Raw genomic sequence first — 21,656 nt, forward strand, 5'->3', positions numbered from 1 at the left:
CTACTGAAGTATGCATCCCATATAGATGAATCACTGGTGCACATGCTAGAAAATAACATTCCCTCTAAGGGATTCCTTGATTTCCATAAGGGTGGTCTTATCATGCTCTGGAGGTAAACTCCAAATCACCATTGTCTAAGAATCTATGTTGAAACCTGACCCTCTCAATTCTTCATACTAATTTTCATCTTCAAATGAAATTGTTCTTTCTTATCTCCTTATTTGATCTAATAGAAAAGATGAGCTGAGATCCCATCTTGGAAAAACAATCATGCCACTCCTTGTTACCAAATCTCTTGCCTCTTCAACTGTGAGGGTTTCGCTTGTAGGATCATATTCTTGTAGTTTTTTCACAAGTCTAGCAACTACTTCATCTAAATCACCTAGCTTCATTTGCAGAGCAAGTTGATTCTACTTTATCTTGAATAAGAAACTCTTAAACTCCTCAGACTTTATAAAACTATCATCACTCATGAATTCATGAGCTTCAATAATCCTGTCATCTATCATCTGAGCCTTTAGCTATAATTTGTGTGCTCTTTGCTCATCTTTTGATGCTTGAGATATCAAATATCTTCTCCTTATATCATCAAAATAGTTACTACCCCTTGGAAAAATTTGGAGGGCTTTTTTTTGGTCTTTCTCCAGTAGTTCAACCATTTTTTGTCTTTTGCTTCTCTGTTCTACCCACTCAGAACTCTCAGGAATATCTTCTTCAGCTTGATCTTCCTTTGGTTGGTCCTCATCATCAGATTCCTCAACAATGATCTCATCATCTAAATACTTAGGGTCACTCATTTTTTTGATTGCCTTTGGAACTTGGGATGCTAACTCATCAAAATTTGCCACACATTTATCCAATTTGGACTAGTAGTCTTCATTGAGATAAAAGCCTTTGAATGCTAGATTTTCCTTTTCATCTCATATTCAAAACTAACAATATCCCTATACTTAATCATTATCTCCCTACATACATCTTCATTAAGCCTATCAACTATGACATCTTCTTCCCACATGGGTTTTGTAGGAGGCAAATTATATCCTCTCATACTTTTCAGGGCATGTTATATCCTCTCATACTTTTTAGGGAATGGGTCATAGGTTCTAGCTAAACCAATTGGCAATCTATAGTTTCTCAAAAATTCATTGGTTTCTTCAATGACATTTTTTCCAATCTCAAAATCTCCTACTTTGGTGCATCTACACAGGAAGGTTTCCTTTTTGACACCTTTGCCTAAGTATTCTCTATTCAAGGAAATCAACTGCCAAAATACTTCTACAAACCCTAGCCTCTTAGGGACATATTTGGGTAAGATATGGGCTGGCTGAGGGCATCCATAAACCCTTATAACAATATACTCTTCAAATAAAAAGACACTTCCCCAATCATGTGTCAATTAGTTTCCAGCATCAGAACACATTTTGGGTTTAGCAACCTTTCTAACATTCCTAGGGATTCTTTCAACTTACAATCCTATCATCTTTAAAACTAGATACACAAAATCATTGTAAAAGGAAATGACATTAGAATATGGATAGAACATTTGCCATACCCTTGTCCACCTTTGTACTAGTAGACTTTCACCCCATTCTTGTGTTCATTCGAAGAAACTCTAATAAAAAATGTTAGCATTCTTTAACAGGATCATATGCATGAGTAAGGAATAATGATGGAAACTGAAATCCTTCAAATTTCCTTGTTGGACAACAATGATCACCTTATGGATCTAAACAATGATATATTCCACAAAATCATATCCAACATTATGATTTGGGTCTTGGATATTCAGAGCCATAACATAATGTGCTCCCAAAGCTTTTATGGTTCCATCTGAACCTAGGGCTTTGTTAATTCCAAATACAGTATTCTAAAAGTATCTTTGGAAGAATTCCAAGGGCATAATCTTGTCAATATCTTTCCTTTTCAAAATATCTCCCACATTCTTGTTTGTAGATGGAATATGTCAAGTCATGTTCCTACCCATGTAGAAGCTCTTATGGTTCTTGAAATTCTTAGTTAACTTCTCTATCTCTATTGGCAGTAACATAGGTCCTCCCAAGTCGAAAGCTTCTATGAATGTTTATTTATCCAAGGATAGGAGAATACTTCTATCCTTTCTATGAAATGACTTGTTGATAGGATTATAACATGTGATTACTGCATTCACTAGGTCCACATCTACAAATACTTCAGGCATAATTAACTCCCCTAAGTTTCTTACCCAAGGGTTACAAACTGGAACCTTCTCTACTCTATTCTTGTAAAAGTACCAGAACAACTTGTATCCATTTCTTTCAGGAACCTTTGCATCTCTACATAATGCATATGGATATTTGAAAGCTAGGTCATCGGCATTTTGAGCATTCATAGAACCAAGTAGAATATGAATCCACTCTTCTACAAATGTGTTGGGTGCTTTTGGTTGTGCAACTAGTTCTTCAATTACTGCTTGTGCAATTAATTCTCCTTCTCTCTAAGCCATTTCTACAAGTAATTTTGTCAATTTTGTAAAAGATATCAAGAAAAATTTGCATATCCCTATTTTGAAATTGTAAAGTCAATTTTGAAAGGGCTTCAACTAGTCATAAAAATGAAAGATTTTGACCTAGGGTTTTTCAAAAGGGTTGACAAATTTCAGAAACCCTAAGAAAGGAAAACACAACTCTTTCATGGTTTTCAAATATGTTTTTTACAATATTTTGGGCAAGTGGAAAATTAGACCAACACATTGAATGCTAAACAATCACTAGAAATCACTCTACATGTAGTGCCTACCCTTGTTCACATCTTTCTGGACATTGTTGCTCTTATTATCAGACTATGTTAGATTAGTTTTATGTTGATGGATTAGTGGTATTGTTTTGAGACTATCATACATTATGTTATGGATTCAGTTGATATATGATGAGATTATTTAGAGTTTACATTTCATGTATGCATGATGATTAGTTAGATGGTTTATTATCTCATGTGTTTTATTATGGATATTTACCCCATACTTGCATGTGTATGGTGTGCGTGTTTGTTCTTATTGTATGGCATTTCTAATGTGATTAAGGAAGGGAGTCGTAGTCACCTGCTAGTTGGGATCTACATGATGCACCACTTCCTGCCATTGCCTGTTTAGCTTAGCATTATATATATTGTATGTACATGCATGGTTTTTATGCAGGTTGCAGGTACCGGGTATCGACTTCCCTGAATTGTCAGGATGAACGTACCCTATTACACTATCTCAATGATAAGAGAAGGGAGATAAATTCTCAAGTCCAAATGCCAAACCTTTAAACCATTTATCCTAGTGAGGTAGGACAAGTATCTAGATATTTTACCTTCCGAATTTGTCGGATGACATGATTCGTGATTTTTAACCCTTTAGACTGATTTTGTGTGAATTTTTCTATGATGGGTTTTCATATTTTATCTTGGATGTCTATGGTAAATTTTCTATTAATTAAATCTTAATAAATAGATTTAATTAATAAATTAATTATTTGGAAAAAATTAATATAATATTATGATCTTTGATATTTTGATTATAGTTAATTAAATGAGAATTAATTGAGAAAAAGAATTAAATAAAAGAAAATTAATAATTAAAATTAATAATAATTATAAAATAATAATAAAGTAATAGATAAATAATAATAATAAAAGTTATAAAAATTAAAATGAAAGTTATAAAAAAATTAAACAGAAGTTATAAGCTTGCATAGGAGTAAACACACCTTTTTATTTCTCATATGTCAACAACACGGGGGTTAGTGCACCAATTAAGCACATGATGTCTACAGCCTTATGACTCATCTAGAAGGTTGGAATAGACTCATGCTTAATTGTCTACACCTAGTTGTTTCTAGAGACATTCTAGGTGCTTCCTGAGAGGCCTTTATATTCAGGCATTCCTAGAAGCTTAGAGACAACGTGGGAGAGCGTTTTGGAGCATTGGAGGACTCGGAAACTTTGGAGAAGGGAAGAGCTTGCTCTGCGGGTTTTCTAAGGAAAAGCAAATAAGCATCAGAATCCGAGTAGACTCTTGTGATTTTGCTTATGCTATCTCTGCATCTTGCACTTCCTGTCTTCTTCGTGTCTTCCATATGTTTTCTGAAGATTTTCCTATTTTGGTTGTATGCATTCTCAATATGGGTAGTTAAAATTTATTTGAAAAAACCTTATATGCATAGATCTGAAGAGATTACGGGGCTAGGGGTTAAATTATAACCAAATTCTTTAAAAAAATTTACTGAAAAAATTTAGAGAGAAAATATTTTATAGGAAATTCTTAAAATTGTATTTATATTCTTTGTGGAATATATATATATATATATATATATATATATATATATATATATATATATATATATATATATATTCAGATCTGCATAAATATACATTTATATTTACATATAAATATATATGTTTATGCTGTATAAAATTATGTGCACACACACACACACACACACACACACATATATATATATATATATATTTATTTATTTATTTTTATTTTGTTTAATTAAAAAAAAAATGAATGTTAAATTGCAATTGAGAAAACCTTATTAAGAAATCACATTGCGATTCATGTTTGAGGAAAGCGTTTTAAAAACGTTATTAAAAAAATAACAATAAACATAACTTTGGGCGGGTATATAACTCGTACCCCCTGCACGCCCTACGACGACACCATACCTGCCGTCGCAGGCCTGGCATGGGGTCGCACGACTTTTTAATAGCCGACGGTGACTGTTATTAAAACAGTGTTAGTATGTGATAAAAGTTTTTTTTTATTATATGATATCAATCGAAATTGTTGTAATTCGATTTTATATTCCATTTTTTTATATAAAATGTAATATTAATAATTTGATATATATATATATATAAGTATGCAAGTATGTTATTAATAAATTTAAATTATTATATAATTGATAAATGATTTATATTAAAGGTTCATCTTTTATAATGGTGAATTATTTTATAATATTACAATTTAACTATTAAGATTTAATTAATTGATTTAAATTATTAAAAAAAATATGAAATTTAATTGGTAGTTTGATGGGGGACGTTTTCAAACAAAATATTATAATTGGAAGATGGATTTTTAGACTTATAAAGGAAAACCTTTATCCATCCAAAACAATACATGTGTTAAGGTAAAATGTGCAATTTCTCTGCTCAATATCTAAAATTGAAATTGAAAACTGAGACCTCTACATTTAATTCAAAGATGTAATTTTAGCAAAACCAAAACATGTACTTGCATTGTGTTTTCTCTATGCTATTTGTTTTGAGTTTTGGGTTGACTAGTGTTGACCAGTTATAGGACGTCTACCAGAGGCTTGGGGGTTATGATTGTGATGTCATGATGATGTCTTATTTCCAATCTTTATTAACCCAAACATGGTTATGTGATGGAATGCTCTATGTAATATTTGTAATTACTGATTGTTATAGTTGAGATTCTTATGTATGAGACACTTGACTTAACCATTTTTGAGTCATCGATCAGTTATCCTTGGGATATTTTTCAGTCGCCATGATGGGACTGAAATATTGATTTATGATGTCATGTTGTGACACGTTTTGACTCAACCATTTTGGAGTCTTCGATCAATATGCTTTGAGATATATTTTGGTTATTGAGAACCAATGGATACTTTTGATTATCAGTGATGCTTCAGTTGCCAATAGAGAGTTGTTGTGGTCATAATTTTCTATGGATGTTTTTCAATTGCTCATGGAGATTTGATGCTTTTATTGTGGATATTTGATGTTCTTATTTTGGATTATCTTTTGAATTTTCTTTCCACTCGCTTGTATAGGACTGGGGTGATTTATGATTCCATTAGCTTAGGGTAGGTTATCTGCTTGTAGTGTCGGGAAGTGGCTTGCAATGGGGGCCGGGGCCCTAAGAGGCTGCCAGGGTAACTCATTGTAAGTTGTTTAATAAGTGAAAACATTCACACCTAATACTGACTAAATGAACCTAAAAAGATAATTGTTTTGTTCTCGTCCATGCCTCGAGTGCTAGTACAGACTAGGATGGGAGTAGAGAGAATGCATGGTTGCGACCTTGCATTCCATAGTATGCCTTGTCAATATGAGAGGATACTAGTGGCCGCATGAGGATCAGTAGGGACCCGTGGAGTTTAGCTAACTACCAAGGTAACTTCTACATGATATATGTGATGACACTTTCCCGTTTGCATAGTAGGTTTCCTACATGTCTTTGTGTGCCTCTGGGGATAAGATGTCGGTTTTGTAATTGGAACCTTCGAGTTAGTATACTTTTAGGATTCTTGGACTTAGAGAGTATTTATGCTATGTGATTTTGTTAACTTGTTTGGGACTTGAGATTATCTCCTCAGCACGGTGGGAGTGGACCACTTAGGTACCACGCGGTCGGGTGGTAGTATTTTTCCACTCTTATCATTTGAGATCCGTCTGAGACATCGTGGCTGATGCGTCCTTCATGATGGTGGATATGTATCCTTTCACTGATGATTAGCATATGTTTAGATGATGTTATCTTATGCTTTATTTTATGTGCTAGATATCTTTCTGCATATGATGTAGGATGTTTTAGGTGTGACATTCCTACTATGTTAATACCGATGATCTCTTCGGTGCTTTGGAATGTTACGCACAGAGGGATAGCTAGGGCCCATGATGGTTTAATGATGTTATTAATGATTGGGAGGAACCGTGCACTTAGTTTATTATGTTTGATCTTCTATGATGGATGTCTATATTTTCTATGATGATGTATCATGTGTATCATATGGTTATCTTTTCTTTGTTGCATCATGGATTAGACTAGGATGATGTACCTTATTTCACATATGTATATTCTTTAAAGCTTATCATACCCTGTGACATGTACAGTGGATGATTGAGCATTTAAAAATGTAATGTATAAACATTGGACTTATCATTATTATTTCATGTGATTGTTGTATTAGATGGATTCAATAATGTTAGTTGATTTAGATGTAATTCAACGTTAAAGGATCGTTAAAGAATGTAATCTGTTATGTATGTTATGTTTACTTTTAGATGGACATTGCTATTGCTTCTGTTATTGTGTATAAGTGGTATTTACTTTCATGTTTTTTAAAAAAAAATGCTACCAAACTTAGTGAAATTCTAGGTTAATTCTTTGGATCCCTTGGCGGGGCATTACACTGCAACTTGAAATTCACTTAGAAAATCTCCCTATCTTTTAGAATTTATTTGTTTTTGTAATGGGAGTGTGGCATTAATGGCATTTAAGGTTGGCACACTTGAAAACTTGGCAAAATCAATGCTTTTTCATATCTTTGTACATCTAGCTCATGTTTCTTTTGTCCAGCTCAGACATGGCTATTAAAACTGCTTTTATGCCTTAAAACTGACAGTTATGATGATGCAAAGACCACCTTATCATTGTTTCGCCACACTTTCTTCTTTTTCTTTGTTTCTAGCTATGACCATGGGATTAGGGCTTTTCTTACTATCTCCCAGCTTCAGAATTGTTTATCTCTTAACATCTTGCAGGCTTGCAATGAAGCAATGCTTCATATTTTATTATTTTCACTTCTTCGCAACCGCCAAACATAACATTCATTCTATCTATGTGATGTTGCGCCAAGCATTTTCCTTGAGTGTTACTTCACCTCGCAACATAGCAACATAATATTTTGACTAGTCATGGAAATATGCAAGAGTGTGAGTTTTCTTTAGACCCTTCAGAGCTAGTGATAAATATTTCTTCTAATTGTTGGGCATCTTTCATGGTTTTGCAACTTAGAATTCTCCTTCATAATAACTTAACCATGCAATCATGTGAATGGGGCTTTTAACTTGACTGTCTTCTTTTCATTGCTGCTTCATAGCTTAAACCTTTAACCCAACAAGTGACCCTGTGAAGGCACAATTATAAGCTTTCGCAGCCTCACTTCGTTAACCTGAGGTTTCCTTAACTCACTTACGAAGATGTTCTTGTTGTTAACTCTTAACCATCAGTTCCTTTTCGCATCCTCACAACTTTATCTTCACAGTTTATGTGACCCTCTACGATGTTGTGCTAACATTTCTACTAATTGTTTCCTTCTATTCACATGGTCGCAACTTTAGTTATCCTTAATGTTTTCTAACCCACAACCTTGCGATGATGCACTCTTCATTGTTTCGCTCAATCACACCTAACATTGATGCTAACAATAAATGTTGTGAGGCCACGCTGAGCTAAGAATAGACCTTTTCACCTCCTCACAACCTTAAAAAGGGTTAGTGAGTAAAATGGAGCGATGTTGCAATCATATAGACTTCGCAACATTGCGACTTAAAAGAAATAAGAGATCATGAAATATATAATTAGTATTAGCTCAAAACTTAGGGATATAAAGATATAACATAAAAGGTTTTTCACATATCCCTTTTTTGAATTGCAAATCAATTTTCGAATGAACTCTATTGAAACAAAAGACAAGACTTTGCTGTCCTCCCACAAAAATGTATAGTTGACCAATTTTCAAAAGATCGAAAACATAATGGATTTTTTTGAAAATTTCAGCGTTTGATCTTCGTGATCTGCATAATTTGTAGTCGAAAACAACAAAAGATTTGAAAAAAAATCACTACATTTTCTTGAATCTGGAAAAAAAAAGTTTGACTTTGTTTTGTCTTTGGTACTTTTTTGTTGGAGATTAGCCTGTACCCAAGACTTTGCCCTTAGGGTTTTTCTACGAGGGTTACACAAACTTCAAAAACCCTAAGCAAGGATAAACACAACTTTTTACCTTATTTTTCACATATTTTAGCAAAATTTGAGGCAAGTAAAAATTTAGGCTAACACAATGTTCACTTCTATTCTCATATTTGCAAATGAATACATCACAAACCGAATGTAAAATAGCATAACACTGGAAATTACACAGATTTCAGACCTCAACTCCACATCTTGGAAATCCCTTTATAGAAAGGATTGCAACAAGCTTCAAATGGGAGGATACTTGTCAAAATTCTAATGGAAAGCAAATACAAAGATATTTCATATTTAGTTAGTAGTTGCTCCTTGCAACACAAGTTAATTGTTGTGCACACTCTGTGAGACTAGTTTTAATGCACTTATTTTATGGATCAACAAGTTCTTAATTGTTCTAATTTATGTATTCTTTCTTGATTCTAAGTCTTCTTCATCTATCTCCATTGCTTGGCCTGATGCTTCCTCTCTTTCAAGTGTGTGGTCCTCTCTTTGGATAGCTTGATCTAACAATGTTCTTTAATGCTGCTACCTCAAGTTTCTAGCTTGATGGTCTTCTGCTCCAAAACATAGGTCTTCTTCAATATGCAACTGAATAAATGATCAGTGCCCTATCCATTGGTATTCAGAGTCTACCCAATAAAACTTTGACCTAATTAATTGTCTTACAATCAATTATGTTAGCAATTATCCCTAAACCCCATTCTTATGAGTATCCTTGTCATATGACTGAAAATCCTACCAATTTATTGAAGCATTAACTTAATTTTTTGAATTAAAAGCAACAAAAAACTTATATACAACCTATCCTAGTTGCATTAAATTACATAAACCTTGCTCATACAATCCCAACATAACCAACACATAACAATGTGGATAGAAATTAGAGAAAACAGATATGGTAGAACAGTCCATTTGTATTAATTCTCCTTGAAAATCATAGAATACCGATGTAAACTCATAAATACTTCAAAACATGACAACTTATCATTCAATGTTCACTTGTATTCTTAGATATGCAGATGAATACATCACAAAATTGACACAAAGACTAACTAGATTGAATGCAAATAACATAACACTAAAAATTACATAGATTTTGAACTGCAACTCCTTATCTTGGAAATCCTTTTAAAGGAAGGATTGCAACAAGCTTTAGATGGGAGGACACTTGTAAAAATTTAATTGAAAAGCAAATAGAAAAATATTTTCATTCGATTACAATAAAAAATATTCTTTGTACTTGGATCAAAACTTTGGATACAGTTGCAAAATTGGTAGGTGACATTATCAACACGTATCTCTTTAGAAAAATTGGTTTTTCTTTAGCTCCTATCACCATCCATGCCTTTTCTCTTTTCTTTATGTCTTTAACTGCATCCTAACTGCATCTTTTATTATAATAGTCATTGTTAACGAATGATAGGGCTTTGATGTCTGCAATGACTTCCATATGGCAATATTTGTATCTACATCCGACCAGGTGGCATTTCTAACTGCATCCAACTGATCAAAGCATTTGGTCCACTTGGCATTTGTTATTGCCTTTACGTCAGCAGTTACTTTAGACATTTTTTCCTCTATCTTGTAAAGCATGTCAATCATATCATAAACTATTGTAAGACTTGCCTCATTGTTGGAGTAGGCCAAAAACCTGGGATGATCAAGGATATCATCAAAAGAAGTTGACCACTCTACCCAGTCTTTCATTTTGCCATCATTATCCAAAATTGTAGGCACCAAACTAAGTGTACCTGCAACAATTGTCTTCATCTTATTTTAGATCAATTGCATTTTGCCACCAAAGAAACCATTTAGATCCTTTACTTTATTGATCATTTTTCTAGTGTTTGCGATGGTTATCTTTGGCAAATCTGTCTTTTGTGCCATCATGTGTACCAAGCTATTAAAAAATGGAGTATATGGCCCCAATGTAGTGAAAAGTAGAGATAACAGAGCAATAGCTTCTGAAAATCTATACTCAACTCCTTGTAGTGCAAGATAACTACTATGCACATTCTAAGAAACTACCTTTAATGCATTTATTTTGTGGATAAGCAAGCTTTTGATTGTTCTGATTTTAGTATCCTTTCTTGCTTCAAAATCTTTTGCATCAATCTCCATTGCACGATCTGATGCCTCCTGTATTTCTGGTGCTTGGCCTTCTATCTGCACACCTTTTTCATGGATCTCTATAGTAGTTCTGACAGTTTTCTTCAATGATGCTACCTCCATTTCTAACTTGATAGTCTTATATTGCAAGACGTATGTTTTCTTCATTTTTTCTTCATAGTTTCTTCTAGTTTTAATGAATTGTTCATAGGCTGCTTCAAGTTGAGCCTTCAAAGTATCCATCTTGTTTTTGCTCATCAGTTCTACTGAAGTATGCATACCATATAGTTGATCATTGGAGGTAGACTGCACATGCCAAAAAATAACATTCCCTCTAGGGGATTCCTTGATTTCCATAAGGGTGGGCTTATCATGCTCTAGAGCTAAACTCCAAATCGCCATTGTTTGAGCATCTATGTTGAAACTTGACCCTTGTATCTCTCCACATTAATTCTCATCTTCAAATGAGATTGACCTCTCTTGTCTTCTTATTTGGTCCAATAGAAAAGATGAGCTGATATCCCATCTTGGGAAAACAATCATACCACTCCTTGTCACCAAGTCTCTTGCTTCTTCAATAGTAAGAGCTTCACTTGCAGGATCATATTCTTGTAGTTTCTGCACTAGTCCAGCAACCACTTCGCCAAAATCACCTGGCTTCATTTACAGAGCTAATTCATTCTGCTTTATTTTAAACAAGAAACTTTTAAATTCATTAGATTTGATGAAGTTGTCATCACTCATAAATTCCCGAGCTTCAATGATTCTATCATTAATCATTTGAGCTTCCTATTGTAGCTTCTTAGCTCTCTGCTCATCTTCTAATGCTTGAGATACTAAGAACCTCCTTCTGATATCATCAAAATATTTACTACCCCTTGGTAGAATTTGGAGGGCCTTTTGTTGAGCCTTTTCTGGGACTTCCACCATCTTCTGTCTTTTATTCCTATGTTGCGCCCACTCAAAACTGTCGAGAGTGTCCTCTTCAGGCCGGTCTTCCTTAGGTTGATCTCCATCATTAGTGAGCTCAACAAAAAACTCATCATCTGAATACTCGAGTTCAATCTTCCTTCTGATTGCTTCAAGGACTTGTGATCCTAATTCATCAAAATTCTCTACACATTTATTCAATTTGGACAAGTAGTCTTCCTCAAGATAGAATCCCTTAAAGGATAGATTTGCTTTTCTCATCTCCTATTCAAAGCTCCCTATACTTCATCATTCTTTCCCTGCAAATATCTTCATTTAACCTATCAACAATGACATCTTCTTCCCACATACGTTTTGTGGAGGCAAATTGTACCCTCTCATGTTCTTTAGGACATGTCTGACTATATTGAATGGATCATAAGTTCTAGCTGGCCTAGTTGGCAGTTTATAATTTTTAAAAATGCATTGATTTCCTTAATGGTATTTTTACCTATTTCAAAATCTCCTACCTTAGTGAATCTACACAAAATGGATCCCTTCTTGACACCTTTGCCCAAGTATTCTCTATTCAAAGAAATCAATTGTCAAAATACTTCTATGAGTCCTAGTCTCTCAAGGACATATTTGAGTAAGATACGGGGTGGCTAAGGGCATCCAAAACCCCTTATAACAATATATCCTTCAAATAAGAAAACACATCCCCAGTCATGTGTTAATTGCTTTCCAACATCAAAGCACATTCTAGGTTTAACAACCTTTCTAACACTCCTAGGGATTCTTTCAATTAACAGCCCTATCATTTTCAAAACTAGATACACAAAATCATTATAAAAAGAAATGACATTAGAATATGGGTAGAACATTTGCCATACCCTTGTCCATCTTTGTACTAGTAACCTTTCTCCTCATTCTTGTGTAGATTTGAAGAAGCTCTGATCAAATATATCAAAATTCTTGAACAGGATCAAATGCATGATCAGGGAGTATGATGGAATTTAAAATTCTCCCATTGTCCTTGCCAAGTAGCTGTGATCTCCTCATGGATTCTATCAATGATATACTCCACAAAATCATACCCAACATTATGATCTAGGTCTTGGATATTCAAAGCCATGATATAATGTGCTCCCGTAGCATTCATGATCCCATTTGAACCTAGGGCTTTGTTGATTCCAAATACAGTATTCTAAAAATATCTTTGGAAGAATTCAAGGGGCATGACCTTTTCAATCTATTTCTTCTTTGGAATGTCTCCAATGTCCTTTTTTGACGAAGGAATGTGTCTAGTCATCGCCCTACCCATATAGAACCTCATGTGCTTCTTGAAATTGTCATTCCATTTCTCTATCTCAATTGGCAATGACATAGGTCCTCCCAAGTTGAATGCTTCTATGACTGTTTCTTTGTCCAAGGATAAGAAAATACTTCTATCCCTTTTGTGGAATGACTTTTTATCAAGATTGTAGCACTTGATTAACGCTTTCACCAGGTCCATATCTACAAACACTTCTGGCATAATTAACTTGCCCAAGTTCCTTACCCAAGGGTTACAGACTGAAACCTTTGTTGTTCTATTCTTGTAGAAATACTGGAACAACTCATATCCATTTCTATTGGGAACCTCTACATCTCTAGGCCATTTTTGCAAGTAATTCTGTCAACTTTGTATATTGGATGCTGAAAAGTCACTGGAAATCACTTTGTAACTTGAAATTCACTCAGAAAACTTAAGCAATTATAAAAATGGTAATGAAAATGGGAATTTCCCTATCTTTCAGACTTTATTAACTTCTGCAATGGGAGCATGGCATTAAGGGCATTTAAGATCAACACCCTTGAAAACCTATCAATTCTAGAAAAGCTCAGACGTGGCCGTTAAAATTTCTTTCTTGCCTTAAAACTGACAGCAACGATGTTGTAAAGACCACCTTATTGCCGCTTTGCCACGTTTTCCCCACTTTTCTTATTTCCGGCTGCGACTATATGGACAAGGTTACCCTTTTAATGTTTCACAACCTCACAGCTTATCTCTTTAACTGTTGAGTTTGGCTTAAGTTGTTGCGATTACCATCATTCGCTCCTTCGCAACTTCATTATACTTTATCTTTCTACCCGCTACAATCCGACGATGAGCTCTTTATCTAACATCTTGTTCATTTGTTGGCGTCACCTCCTCTTTGTAAAAGTGATCAAAAATGCCAATTACTACTTGATCAATACCTAAAATTGAGGGATCTTCAAAGAAGATCTTGTACACACATCTTTTATGGGACATATTTGGTGCTAGTATACCAATAAACAGTACTCTGAATACCCTCTTGAAATATGGTGATGAATTTTTATGGATTGAAGGCATATTTAGTGGAACTTTGACGGGAATGACCTCCGTTAATCAAATTTGGAGGATTCGAAGATGGGGTATGTCCATCGACTTGCACAGTGTAAGGGGGACTTGTCTTTGATGGATTGCAATACTTGTATCATTGCAGTTGTGCACAGGCTTAGGGATGTTTGTGGAAACGCTATTGCCGGTCAGATTTATTTGAGCAAGTGCTATGTGCGGTACTCGTAGGACACGTTTTTCAATGAAAATTCTTCATTTGGTGAAGTAGAAGATCAAAATTGTTTGCTATAATTTTTAGTGTTTGCATTTTTTCTGTTTAAGGGATATTGAATCGTGCTCTGTTCTTGAAGGATTAAAATAATCATGCTTATTTTGTGATCAAGTGTTTGTTTAGGTTTTGAAGCTTAGATTTGAAACAATGCCTCAAAGAACTAAGATAAAGAAAATAGAGAAGGCAACGACTACAATGCTAGGGGAGTAATATATTAAGACAAAAAAGAAGAAGAGACCCTACCTTTTAAAATGGAAGAACTCTACATGCGAACTTTCATTATTAAAAAAAAATTTCTCATACTAACAAAGGCAAAGTGGCGTGACGAACAAACAGGGCACCAGTATTTTGTCGATTTGATGCTCATTCACGTTCTTCTCAACGCTATTTGCTCGATTTGTTCTAGACTGCTAGGTGAAGGCTGAAAATATGTTTAGCTAAAGCTTTTGCAAAAGGATGTTTAGGGAAACTTTCACTCCATGAAACCCTACACACGCGGTAACCTACCAGTCAAAGTTAGGGAAACTTTCACTGTAGTTACATAACTATAGTTAGGACGACGCGGTTTGGACTCAACATGCGGTCGATATTTGCTATGGTTAGGGATGCCAGAAAAGATGATACCAAGAAAAGCGAAGGTGTCACATCGAAGCATTTGACACCCCACGACCACTCCAAAGTAATTGTGTTATGTATAGAATGTAAGTAGTGGTTAGTAGTTATGTTATGAATGGTATGTAACACTTAGAGCAATTTTGTTGGAGGATAGCTAGTCCCATTTTAAGATAGTACGATAGGAAAAGAAACAATATGATAGTGAAATTACATAGGCTGCGATTTAATATAGTACAAGAAATGACCCAATGTCCGATTTTTATTATTTCAAAATATCGTTGTAAATTTGATTTAACACACAGGTCACATGTTATGTTTTTATTTGTCCTCAAATAACTTGAATTCTTCCATCTGCCTCATGGCGGATGATGTGAACAAAAACATTGTGATATTGCTGTCAAACTCATTGACCCATGGATCAATGAGTTTGACTCAAAAATCACACAGTTAAATCCTGATAGCAATATCACAATTTGACTTGCTGTGGAAATTATCTCCTACTTATCAAAAAACAAACATGCCGGGCATTTTTAATACCATTAAACGAGGTTCTCAGTCGCTGTCTTCTTAACTAAGGCAGTAAGCTAAGGTTTACTGATTGTTAAACCGTGTTGTAGACAGCAAAATATGTATCAAGCAGAACCCCGGCAACTGCCGTTCCAGTATCCATAATCCCCTTTTGCAGCTCTTATTTAGGTAAGTAGGCTACATTTTTCTCTGTTTGATAAATGGCGGAGTGAACTAGTTTTTGCAGTGACAAATCTGAGAAGCCCGACTGAGTTCATCCTTTTGTAAAAGCAACAATTTCATTTTTTTCTGCTGTAAAAATACACATAACTATTCAAGCATATGTCATGCATATTTAAACATCGGTCTACAGGGATTACAACTTGAGCTTATCCCATTTGACAGATAACTGCCTTTTCTTTTTAAGCATTTACAAATAATTTAATATAAGCACCAGCAAGCTGAACTAAGTTTGGTTAAATACGAAAGCTGTGTATTGGTTTGATTACTTATTTGCCACTGGATCGAAATGATTGACAGGCAATGTAGATCTTGGAAGAAGAAGAGATGATAACGGCCAGATATTGTATTATTTAACTCCCGAGCAGTTCCTGCATTGTAGATTTTTTCTTCTTGAAGCTTTTTAAAGTTACTGTACTTGCTTATTTTCGCGAGAGAACGTCCGCATTGCTTCCTTTAGTGTCGAAAGTGTTGATCTGGTTGTCTTTATGATTATAGAAAATTTTCATTTGAACCATCCATTTGTATTCGTCTGTGTCCTCTCGGGGGGAGGCGTAGGGGAACTAAATCAAATGCACAATCCCTTTTATCAGAAATTGTATTTGCTTAGCGTTTTGAATGCAATCTTTAAACATCGGGTGAATTTGTATTAAAAGTACAACGTACTCATTTTGTTTTCCCCAAATGACTCTATCACAAATTCATCGCCGTGAATCTGAAAGTTTTAGCTTGCATTGGCATATATCTTTTAACAAATCAAGATGTAAACTCCAAGAGTAGGATTCTCAAGTCTGTCATAAACGCAGTTGAGATTCAATCTCTCTTTTACCTATAGCTTCTCCTAAACTTTTGATTTATGGCTTCAAATGCGTTGGTTCTTTCTTTGAGAGGTCCAGAAATAAAAAATTTTGCTAGACCATATTCCTCATTATTCTCAACTGCCAATATGGAGTTCAAATAGGCGAATTTTCAACTAGTGATCGGTAGTTGTACGGATCTCTTCCCTTCCATATACTTTATATGCCAACTTTTATACTCTCCCAATTTGTTAATATTTCAATTGCTGAAATTAGAAAAGAGAATCCAGAGCTCCTTTTCAAACTTACTACATTCTATTCTTTCATGGAGGATACATTCGTGCCTTTCCAAGGAATCAAGAATGATCTGAAGGGACGGCTTCTATGTTACAAACAAGACTGGACCGGTGGCTTCAGTGCAGGATTTCGGTAACTCATTCTCTTTGACTGGCACGTATTTGTAGATAAAAAGCTCCTACTGGTCGAGGTTGATTTGTTTGTCATTTTGTCTTGTTGATTGTTTAATCGGTTTAGAATCTGAAAATGTATTTGAAAGCTTTTGATTTGTTATGAAAATTAATTGTTGGCATTTGATTCCCACGCTAAGTATATTAATTTGGGTAGCATATGTAAACATCAGCAACTACAGAATACACTTTAAACTTTCATATTATAGAACGTCCATAACTAATAAAAAATTATATACAAAATAAATTTTTATTCTTTTGATAAAAGTGACACAATGATTGTGCTCCAGGATCCTCGCTCCCACAACCTACATATTCTTTGCTTCTGCACTTCCAGTAATTTCGTTTGGTGAACAACTGGACAGAAATACAAGTAGGTTGACTTGTTGAAACTTTTTGTTTTTGGCCTTTTCTCAACGGTAGCATTTCTGATTTTGATTCAGTATCTTGGAAAGTGGAAAATCTAAACTGTATGTTTTCTGGCCAGTAATAACTGTTTTATGATTTTTATTATCCTTAGAAAGATAAAAACTTAAAAAGACAGAGAAAGAAATATTGGAATCTTTTAAAAAATGAAAAAAATGAAAAGAACCATGAAATGTTTAAAACAATATGCGCACTTTAATAAACAATCTATAACACTCTAGCGACTGATGCTGAGAAATTGAAAAATTATGTATGCTAGAATTGATGCATATTTGAAAGGAAAGTTGGGGAAAAGAGCAAAGCTAAAGCACTTTTTGATCTACGAATTAAGTGGAAATTAAAATCATAAATTAGAATGTGTTTGCAGATGGTTTATTGACAGCAGTTCAGACGTTGTCATCTACTGCAATATGTGGCATCATACACTCTATTATTGGAGGTCAGCCTTTGTTGATTCTGGGAGTGGCTGAACCAACTGTGCTCATGTATACTTTCATGTATGACTTTGTCAAAGACAGAGAAGATTTAGGTCCGAAGTTGTTTTTGGCTTGGACTGGCTGGTATGTACTTAAAATCTTTGCCCAAAGAATGTTGACTAAAACTGGCAACCACATACCTGTCTTGTTTACAAATGATGTATTTATGGAACCTGAACTGGTTATCGTATCTTAACTGGGCTTTGCAGAGGTGTATTTGAGTTAGATAGTCACAGGCATTTTGCTCTTTAATATACAGGGTATGTGTATGGACTTCCTTCTTGTTATTCTTGCTTGCCATTTTGGGTGCATGCTCGATTATCAACAGGTTTACCAGGGTAGCTGGAGAACTATTTGGACTGCTCATTGCTATGCTGTTCATGCAGCAGGCTATTCGGGTATGAATCATAGGATAGAATTTTCTTTTTATGTATCATTAATTAAGGATTAAGTAGAGGATAACATTAATGAGTTGGTTCAATTCATTTGTTAGATTTAGGTTGCAGAGTAATAATCTCTCTCTCCCCTCACCTTCCCCTTCGCTCCCTCCCTCCTGCCCTCCCCAACTATACAGTGAAATGTTGTTAACCTAGAAGATTAACAGGATAACATGAATATTTACATTCCCCCTCTCAAACTGAAGGGCTTGTAGTCAAACCAAGCATTCATTGGAATTTCTAAAACTTCCCTCTGCCAAGCAATTTGGTAAGAACATCTGTTGGCTGATCTGCAGTGGGACAGTACTTGAGCTAAACGCTATTTTCTGTACATGGTATCAAATTAAATGAAACTTTGTGTTGATGTGTTTGGTTTGATCATGAAAGACTCGATTCCTGGCTATTTTGATTGCAGATTGATTGCCAACAAGGAGAGGTGTCGATGAAACCTGGTATTCCTGCAAACCTTCAAGAATTCTTTCAAGCTATAATATTTCCATAATTGCCTCAGAAGCTGCCATTTGTTCTGCTTCCGAAGAGGACGGAGTTGGCATTGACTGTTTCTTTGATTTCCAAGAAATGATTTTGACCCTAGATGCATTAGGATACCTGAAGTAATTTCTCTCTTATAAGTCACTTGCATAGACAGGATCTGAATATTCAATCAATGAGAAATTTATTGTCTTTGAGCACTTGAACCCATAGTTTTGGGTACCTTTTAGATAATGAACACTTTTTCTGTTAACTACTGATTTTCTTAAGGTTGTTGGATGAACCTAGAGAGAACTTCAACCCCCACCCTCCGCAAAAAAAAAGAATAAAGAAAAAATTATCTGGTTTTGTTGTTGCACGAATTTAGACAGAACTTAAAGAACAAAAAAATTGTCTGGTTGTGTTGTTGGATAAATCAAAACTCCAAGAAGCTGTTGATATTTGTTGAATCGATCTCTCCTGCAGAGTTTTTTAATGTTAGTTTTAACATTTGCCCCATATGAGTACTAAGTGGTTTGCAGTCAGATATGTAAAATTTTCTTAGAAGGTCCCTAATATATTTTTGTTGGATGTTTGGTTTTTTTGAATCACCTCAATACCCAAATAGCAATGAGCATGTTTTAAGGCATTCATTTTGAACCCTTGCTTCAATTTTTCTTTAATGGTTGTAATGCGTGTTTCATTGTCGCCGGTTATAATTAGATTATCCACATAAACAAATAGATATACAATTATGCTACCAAGCTTTTGACAAAAAGAGATGCATCATCAAATTCAAAGTGCTTGAAATAACTTCAAGAGATGCTAGGTGATTTTTTCATACCAGGCTCATAAGGCTTGCTTTAGACCACACCATTTCTATTAGCTTGCATACTTGGTGTTCTTGACATGTGATTGCATATCCTTCTGATTGAGGCATGTAGATTGTTTCTTTGACATTGACATTCAAGAATGCAGTTTTATGTCCATTTGATGAACTTTCCTTCCATTGTCGAGAGAGCCGATAAAACATGTATAACAGTCCACTTTGTCATAGATGCAAAGGTTTCTTCATAATCTATGTCCAATTTTTGAGAATATCCTTTTGCAGCAAGCCATGCTTTATGTTTTTCAGGTGAGCCACCTGCTTTATGCTTATTTCAAAAGGCGCACTTGCAACCTATAGGTTTATAATCTAGTGGAGGATCTACCAACTTCAATTTTGGAAGCATCAATCTGAAGAAATCAAATTGATCCTCTTAAATTTGGGCTCATCGTTATCAAACTAGAAATCAAAAGATGGCTCCAATCTCTGACTTTGAACTATTGGTCAGGTAGGATCTTGGGCAACCCTCTTAGCAAGCCCAACCACAAAATCCCTATTGGGAAGTATTGTAGCCAAGGTCTCTACAATCTTCCTCACCAATCGTCAAATAGCACGAGAGCCCCGAATGAGAGCACCCTCAGATATACTGTATGAAACCTCCCGCAAATTCGAGCTCAAGCAAATACTCCATGAATGACTCAGTATAGTAGAAATTATATGTGGAAGCATCAATCTGCTCCCCCGCAATCCACAATCGATCTCTCTGAAAATGTGACAATGCCAACTATCCAATGCTACCAGCTGCATGAAAAGAAGAAATAGATTCACTTCCAGTAGAATGAAGCAAATCACCATGAGAGCCCGTCTACACTAATGCTCTCGCCTCCTTTGTACATACTACACTCATATCTTGGACGAATGTGTTTGCCACATCATCACGTCCCTCATCCTCATCCGTAGAAGCAAACTCACCACCAACCACAATATGTAATTGAACAGGGTCTGGGGCTGGTGTTGATTGTACCCGTTCTAACTCCATGGTAACCTCACCCAATTGTGACTAGGACTCCTGAAGAGCCAACTGAGTATACTAAAGAGAGTCCACCGTCACCTCAAGCTCTGGGTGAGCTCAACCACCTCCTCCTCTTTCCCTAACAATGCCTCATAGCAGGTGTTACCCCACTCCAAAAGGTAATCTCTGTCATCAACTAACTGAGAGTAACCATGCTTCAAGATCCTAACAGCCTCTTGAAGCACATGAACCTCTACTAGGGAAAGACTACTATCACCGTGCTCATTTGACACTGGGACACCCCAACCAGATGTAGCTAGCATATGCCAAATAGCATTATAATGATCAAGAGATGAATAAATGTCACTATCACTCACCTTCAGCTAATAAGTAACATGATGCCTTTGTAACCCCTGATTCCTATGCAAGCTCCGTGTCTCACTATCTGCACTGCGATAGGAAACTGAATCAGGACTGTCCACCACGAGATCACTCATACATGTGCTATCATCCTTGCACAACTCTGCATCCAAGATACAACTACTATGTACCTCAAACAACTCCGAAGAAATAGAAGCCCTCGCAATCTCAATCTCTCCACATGTCTTAGCTTCTACCTCAATAGTAAGATCTTGTAAACATCGATCCTGGGATTCATCCAAAACCTCATCAGAGTTATCACCCAATATCTGACAAGGGTTATCATACTTGGTGCAAATCATAGCATCGTCCAACAAATCACCAGAGGTGTCCACACCATTTGCATTCCCATCACCTACTAGAGTCTCAACTGCCATCACTTGACTCTGCACACATGAGTCTATTCCAGGTTGTAAATCAATAACGCTAGAGCATGAACCCACATCTACTGACTCCACTGTAACACCCAAATCACCAGCATCACAATTGGGTGACTCCATACATGCATCGGTCCCACCTGAGGAATACACTGCCTCCTGCACTAAAGCAACACTATGA

At 35.4% G+C, this 21,656-nt stretch overlaps 1 protein-coding gene across 2 annotated transcripts in view; it reads left to right on the forward strand.

The window, feature by feature from the left end:
- Window positions 1-15,556: 15,556 nt before the first annotated feature.
- Window positions 15,557-21,656, forward strand: part of LOC149530288 (putative boron transporter 2) — a 76,482-nt gene continuing 70,382 nt past the window's right edge. Inside the window, exons 1-6 of one of the 2 annotated variants that reach the window (XM_089811661.1) lie at window positions 15,557-15,715; window positions 16,067-16,112; window positions 16,895-16,992; window positions 17,321-17,403; window positions 17,824-18,016; window positions 18,192-18,330. In XM_089811661.1, coding sequence (XP_089667787.1) covers window positions 17,940-18,016; window positions 18,192-18,330 — 216 coding nt within the window. In that variant the 5' untranslated portion in view covers window positions 15,557-15,715; window positions 16,067-16,112; window positions 16,895-16,992; window positions 17,321-17,403; window positions 17,824-17,939. Of the gene's footprint in view, window positions 15,716-16,066; window positions 16,993-17,320; window positions 17,404-17,823; window positions 18,017-18,191; window positions 18,331-21,656 lie in introns of both variants that reach the window. The other variant, XM_089811660.1, reaches the window with a different exon arrangement.

This window comes from Cupressus sempervirens, chromosome 11, assembly GCF_028749045.1.
Source record: "Cupressus sempervirens isolate cs-2001-9-10 chromosome 11, ASM2874904v1, whole genome shotgun sequence".
Lineage (NCBI taxonomy): Eukaryota > Viridiplantae > Streptophyta > Pinopsida > Cupressales > Cupressaceae > Cupressus > Cupressus sempervirens.